This window comes from Sceloporus undulatus, chromosome 2 (genome assembly GCF_019175285.1).
Source record: "Sceloporus undulatus isolate JIND9_A2432 ecotype Alabama chromosome 2, SceUnd_v1.1, whole genome shotgun sequence".
Classification (NCBI taxonomy): domain Eukaryota; kingdom Metazoa; phylum Chordata; class Lepidosauria; order Squamata; family Phrynosomatidae; genus Sceloporus; species Sceloporus undulatus.
Window position 1 is genome coordinate 131519708 of NC_056523.1, and position 7275 is coordinate 131526982.

General features: G+C 40.9%; 1 protein-coding gene across 2 annotated transcripts in view; it reads right to left on the reverse strand.

Moving 5' to 3' along the window:
- Positions 1-1356: 1356 nt before the first annotated feature.
- Positions 1357-7275, reverse strand: part of TRIM16 (tripartite motif containing 16) — a 22062-nt gene continuing 16143 nt past the window's right edge. For both annotated transcript variants that reach the window (XM_042455264.1, XM_042455263.1), the window contains one exon: positions 1357-2956. In XM_042455264.1, coding sequence (XP_042311198.1) covers positions 2292-2956 — 665 coding nt within the window. In that variant the 3' untranslated portion in view covers positions 1357-2291. The remainder of the gene's footprint in view (positions 2957-7275) is intronic.

Genomic DNA, 7275 nt, shown 5'->3' on the forward strand with positions numbered 1-7275 from the left:
GTCTCCCTTTCCCATCACCTGGAAGCAGAAGTGCAGCACACCAATATATTTTTTCTTAGGCTGGGCTTTGGGTCACACATAAGAGCTGTAGCTTCCAGTAAGCAGCAAAAACAGACAGTGTGATGCCATGTGTAGGAGTGTTGGACTATGACCTGGGAGATCAAGTTCAAGTCCCTACTGAACCAAGCATACTCACTGAGCTATTCTTTCCCAGCCTGGTTGGATCATGAGCCACCAAAGGTAGGGTAGACATTGCTCTCCATAGCAGGTTCAATTTCCTTCATTCTTGAATTGGAGAGTTTGTAGTCAGCCCTTTTGTATCCTTGGATTCTGCATCCAGGGATTCAACCATCCACAGCTTGAAAATATTAAAAATAAATATAAATCCAAAAAGAAAACCTTGATTTTGACATTTTCTATGAGGGACACCAATTTACTACACCAGAGCATCCTTTCCAGCTCACTTCAAATAGAAAACCAAGGTCTTCGTAAAATGAAGCGGACTGCACAATGACTAGAGCACCACTGGTGGAAACATCAACTTTTATCTGACAAGACACATCATAGTGACTTTTTGATAGTGACCTATAGAGTGGCAATGGATGCAGCAAAGAATTCTTTCTATGCTGCACACATTAAGGTCTCGTCCAGCAGAGCTGTTCAGGGTGGTTAAAGAGCTAACTCAGCTGCCATCCACCCTTAACCATCTTTTGGAATGAACAACAGCCTGATGTGACACATTTAATGACTTTTTTGCAGATTAAAATCACTCAGATAAGAGCTGATCTGGACACCGGCATTACAACAGAAACAACAAGAGAGATGTCCAGTGACTCCGTGGACTATATTAAACTAGATCAATTTGAATTTGTAAATACTGATGAAGTAGACAAGCTTCTTGGTAGTCTAAGAGGATAACATGCCCTCTCAACCCTTGTCCATCATGGTTGACCGCCCAACACTATTACGATCTATAATTAACGCATCCTTTAGGGAGGGGAAATTTCCAGTGTACCTAAAACTAGCAGTGGTTAAACCGCTTCTGAAAAAAACACTCCCTAGACCCCCTGGTGAGAAATAACTATAGGCCGGTCTCCCTTTTACCATTCTTGGGCAAAGCGATCGAGAGGGCAGTTCCCTTCCAACTCCAAGCTGTCTTGGAGGAAGCCGATTATCTGGACCCATTTCAAACTGACTTCAGGACAGGATATGGAGTTGAGACTGCCATGGTCGCCTAAGTCGATGATCTCCGTCTGGGCATCGACAGGGGAAGTCTGACCCTGTTGGTGCTCTTGGATATCTCAGCAGCATTCGATACCATTGACCATGGTATCATTCTGGAACGCCTGAGGGAGCAAGGTATCGGAGGCACTGCGTTGCAGTGGTTCAGGTCCTGCCTCACAGGCAGATTCCAGATGGTGAGGCTTGGGGACAGCTATTCAGCCAAGAGGGGGGCTCAAATCATGTGTCCCTAAAGGAGCGATTCTATCCCCAATGCTGTTTAACAATTACATGAAGCCGCTGGGCGAGATAATCTGGAGACATGTGAAGCAGTGTTATCAGTACACTGATAACACCCAAATATGCTTCTCTATCTCTCCGACTGCTGCAGAGACTAAGGATGGCATCTCTCCTCTGAATGCTTGTCTTGAATCTGTAATGGGCTGGATGAGGGAAAACAAACTCAAGCTGAATCTAGAGAAAACAGAGGTTCTTGCAGTAGGAACCCAAGTCCAGGGAAGGAAATTTGTCAACCAGTCCTGGATGGGGTCACACTTACCCTAAAGGACTGCATTCGCAGTTTGGGAGTACTCCTGGACTCATCTTTGCAGTTGTCATCTGGAGTACTTACTATCAACTTTGGTTGATACGCTAACTGCATCCCTATCTGGACCGAAAAGACCTTGAAGCAGTGGTACATGCACTGGTAACATCTCGTCTTGATTTCTGTAACACGCTCCATTGATTTTGGTATCCTTGGGGGATCCAGAACCAATCTCCAGCAGATGCCCAGGACCCACTGTACAGCATTTTTTAAAAACACAAAACTCCAGCATGTTTCTCTCAGAAGGAAGCTCATTTCAGAGATAAGTAAAATCTTCCCAATCCCACCACTTAAAGAAACGTAAGCACCAACCATTTGTTATTTTGTTTCTCAGTTTAGAGGTGATTAAATATCTAGTAGACAGCAAGCAATCAAAACTTTTAAGTATATGCAAAGAACAATTTATTTAACAATATACAAATTGTACACAAGCAGGTAGGAAATTGTCCACAGTCAAATCACCCAGTTACTTGGTTACTCCCAGATCATCCACCTTTATACTTGCCACTATGTCACTCTCTGTTGCCAGAGCTGTGATGGCTGGAGATGCTTCTCCAGAGGCAAGAGGAAGTCCTGGACTCTGCTCAGCCTCTTCCCGCAGCTTGACAATCCGTACGCTGTTTTCTTTTTTCGATAGCCAGAAGGCTGGGTACAAAGGTTCAGTAAATTTGCACTCAAATTTATGTAACAGAGGCATGGTTTCAGAAGTGACTCCATAAAAGGAGAGGGTACCCCTGGGGTAATCCAGGTAGATTCCTATCCTACTGAACCCCTGGCTTTTCAAGGGTATTTCCATATCACTGTGCCAAGCTGAGAACTCCTTGCCATTCCATTTAATGCACCAGGAGAAGTTATTCCCTGAGATGCAGCTGTTACTCTCTGACCCTTTCCGATCTATGCTCTTGTTGGTCATACCAATGTAAATTCCAGCTCCAAAGATCTCCACCTCAAAGTAGTAACGCCCAATATATAAGCTTTTGCCTGACAACACTTGACGCCAGTGCTCAAATCTCTCTGGGTGATCAGGGTATGAGTGCTCCCATGGTGTTGTGTTTGTCACTTTGTGGTTATCGTCCAAGAGCCTCAAATAACGATGAGCCGTAACTGGATCAAATGTCAGTGGGCATGTATCTGCAAAGATGGATATAGATGTAGATGTAGACATATACGTACACAGAAGCATATATGTAAGTAGAAGAACAGATCTTTGTGCTAGACATAATATAGTATTTTGCACCAAGAAGATCCAACTTCAGCCTGAATATTATTAGTTAGTTTCAATATGTGTAGTCCCATTGAATAGTGAGTCAACATATAAGTAAATCCCATTGATTCACTGAGTCTACTCTGATTGGGATTAAGAAAAAGATTCAAGTGTCCCTTTTTATGAGAGAAATATATTTTCATAATTTCATGAAATACATTTTGTTTTGCTGAAGCACATGTGAAAAAATCCCCATTTCTTTACATTTTAAAAAATGAACTTTAACATTCTACTATGTGGCAAGGTTAGGAGTAGCATTAGAGCTAGGAGCGAATAACATTGCCTGCTAGTTAAAAATGTAGAAATACATGGGGTCACTAGAGAATCCTCCTTGCACATATTCCTTGTACTGAAAAGGTAGGAAAGTATGACTTGCTATGTAAAGCAATCTGGTGCTTTGTACATCTGTTTGGTATAATATGCATAGCTCACTAGATTACTGGCTTTTTGCACTTCAGTAATTCCCCTCTTAGTACCAAGAAGACAAATACAACAATCTCATAGTAACATTCAAACATTCATAGTCCATTAAATTCATATCACAAACTGACAAAAATAATCCTTGTTCATTGGGGGGTAATTTAGCTTTCTGAAACCGATGCAGCCTTTTTTATTTTTATCCTAAATAGCGTGGAGATGAAATTTTAATTTCTTCCAACCATTTCCATTGAACTAATTATTCTAATGCTGACTTTAGCAAGTACTTGTTTAAAACTGCTCATGTGGTTCACTATGCTCCCCATCAATGGATTGTGTTGATTTTACAATCCATAACACTATCAAGGATGGGAAATGTGTAGCCCTTCAGAGGTAGTTGAATTACAGTTCCCAGTGTTCATGCAGACTGGAGTTAATGAGAGATGCAGTTCAACATCTGGGAGAGGTATATATTTGCCGACATCTGCCTTATACTGAATGCAAGTGATGAGGTTCTCTTATCATATTGGTAGAGTAGTTTTTATTGTTTTTCTTGGCATCCATCAGATTCCAAAACTATAAATATAAAGAGGACCATTTGCAAGCATGCTTTCATATACCTTCTCCTAAACTGGACACATGCAATCTGGGTAATGGTGTGCAAAGGGAGAAAAGTTTAGAGGACTATGGTATTCTTGTGTTTTCTACATGGAAGTACATCTCCCATGGTCCCTGCACTTTTTCACCCAAGTGCTTATTAGGTAGCTAATGAAAACTTATGACTAATAGCTTTTAATATGTTCTGCTAACAGTTTTGAAAAAGCTCTCCTTGTACTGCATTTCAGTACTATATTTTTAGTGTTAAAATGTTTTGCATTTTTGTATTGCGTTTACAGTTAACTGATATTGGTTTTATGCTCAATTATATTTTTGACATCAAAACTACACAGAATATAGCTTTCTCACTGTGGCCATAAAAAACTAGATTTCCCATTTTAAAGGAAAGTATATTTGTTCCAAGTCCAAACTTATTCTATTCTCCTGAGTACATTTTTCTGTATTGATTTGTTAAATCCTTAGATCCTATTATACCATCTCTGTATTTATGTCTCCATGGATATGTATTTGTATGTACTGTATCTATGTCTGCATGAATATGCATTTGTGTGTACTTGTGTGTACTTACAGTACATAAATATATGTTGAGAAATGGCAGAAAGAGTATGTTCATTTTTATTGTGGTTGTGTCTCACAGCACTGTATTAAGGCAAGAATAACGATAACAGTAACAATAATATTAGGACAGTGGTTCTCATATTGTGGGTTAGGACCCCTGGAGGGGCATGAGAGTTGCTCAAGAGGGAGTGTGAGACATGGAGGACCTGATCCCTCTTTCTTTTTTGCTTCAGTCACACTTTATCTCTCTTTAATATACTTGCATATACACAAGACAAGAGAATGAATGTCCCTATGTGACTGTGTAAGAGAGAGTAAATGAGTATGTGTGTGAGTGGAAAAAATGAAGGCATGACTGAGTATGTACATGTCTGTGAGCATTGGTAAATGTGAGTATGGCTGTGTGTGATACTGTATATGTAAATTTGCACTGGTTGAGTTAGGTACTGGATTTTTTAAAATAAAACTGTACTAATTTGAATGATGTTATTTCTATCCCCTGTGCTATTTAACATTTACATGAAGTCTCTGGGAGAGATCATCTGGAGACATGGAGCACGGTGTTATCAGTATGCTGATGACACCCAGATCTCTCTCTCTATGTCTCCAACTGACACAGTGACTAAGGATAGCATCTCTCCTCAGGATGCCTGCCTTGGGTCGGTAATGGGCTGGATGAGGGAAAACAGACTCAAGCTGAATCCAGAGAAGACGGAGGTGCTCGTGATAGGTTCCCCAAGTCCAGGGATGGAGATTTGCCAACCTGTCCTGGACGGGGTCACACTTCCCCTAAAGGACAAAGTTCGCAGTTTGGGAGTACTCCTGGACCCATCTCTACAGTTATCATCTCACGTGGATGCGATGGCCAGGGGTGCTTGGTACCAGCTTCAGCTGATACGCCAACTGCGCCCCTACCTGGACCGAGGGGACCTTGGAACAGTGGTACACGCACTGGCAATATCTCAACTAGCTTTCTGCAATGCGCTCTACATGGGACTACCTTCCTATCACTGGAGCATCCAGATCAGATCTCATAACACCAGTTTTAAAATCTCTACACTGGCTGCCAATCAGCTTCTGGGCGCAATAGAAAGTGTTGGTCATCACCTTTAAAGTCCTACATGGCTTAGGCCCGAGTTACTTCAGGGGACGCCTCTTCCTACATAATCTGCCTCACACTCTCAGAACATCCGGGAAGAATCTTTCAGAATACTCAAAGACTAGATTAATATCAACTTCCCATAGAACATTCACTGCCATGGCCCCCACATTATGGAACAACTTACTGGAGTTAATCCGTCTTATCACCACTTTAGATGCCTTCAAGAAGGCACTAAAGACAGATCTCTTCAGGTGGGCATACCCACCCGACCTTCTGTAAAGAAATGGAAGAAATCCCACTTCTGATCGGAACAGCACATTGTAACTGATGTTTTTATTAGTATTGTTGATTCAAGTTTTAATTGATTATTGTTTACAATACGTATTTTAGATACCATTGTATTGTGTGTGGTTTTATGGTTGTAATCCCGCCTCGATCCAGTGGGAAAGGCAGGAAAATATAAATAAAAGTATTATTATTAAATGTTAAAATATGAATGTATATGAATGTGTGGACAAAAAACCACATTCACCAAACAAAATATTTTTATTATACCTCATTGAGCAGGGGAGGCACGATGTCTGCATGTAGATGTAAATGGAGGCAGAAGGATAAAAAGTTTGAGAATTATTGCATTTGCACAATAAGAAATAAGAGCCAGAGGACAGTGCTATCAAAGGACACATTCCCATTATGATTTAAAGCAAATTGCTGATTGGGTTATATGACCATTGTTCCCATTTGAAACTGGTTCTGATTCTACTGTGATTGGTTCCAATTGTGATGAAGCAAGGCAAACACACACAAAAAAAACATTATTTCCTGACACTAGTTCTTTGGTGGTTCTTTTGAAAACAAGTGGGAACAATGGATCTGAATCGCATCATTCTGGAGGGGAGGGACTAATGTCAGAAGGGTGTTTACCATCCCTCCTCAGTTTTTGGTAGATCCACCATTTCCCCCCTCAGCGCTGCCTTTGTGCTTGTGATGTGACCTATAGGTGAATTTTTATTAAATAAAATTGATAGAAAATTCAATTCATTGATTTTGCAACTACTTACAGTCAGTGAGGAAAGTGAATCAAATCTTCTATCAGTTTATTTAAAAATAAAATTGATAGAAGATTACATTCATTGGTTTTGCAAGTACTGGCAATTACCTGGGTGATCAGGTGGCAGCTCATGTTGAGGCAAGTAGTTGCAAAACCAATGAATCAACTCTTCTCTCTGTGTGTGTGTGTGTGTGTGTGTGTGTGTGTGTGTGTGTGTCGTTCCCAAACCAGGCTGCCCCTTACGTCACTGATGATGCACAGATGGTTGACATGTAGAGGTAGAGAAGAACTGCTGGCCCTCATCCCCTTCCCCACCACCACTCCCTTCTCCTTTTGTGTCGTGTCTTTTTAGATTGTAAGCCTGAGGGCAGGGATCCGTCCAATTAAAAAGATTGTATGTACAGCGCTGTGTAAATTTACAGCGCTTTATAAATAAAGGT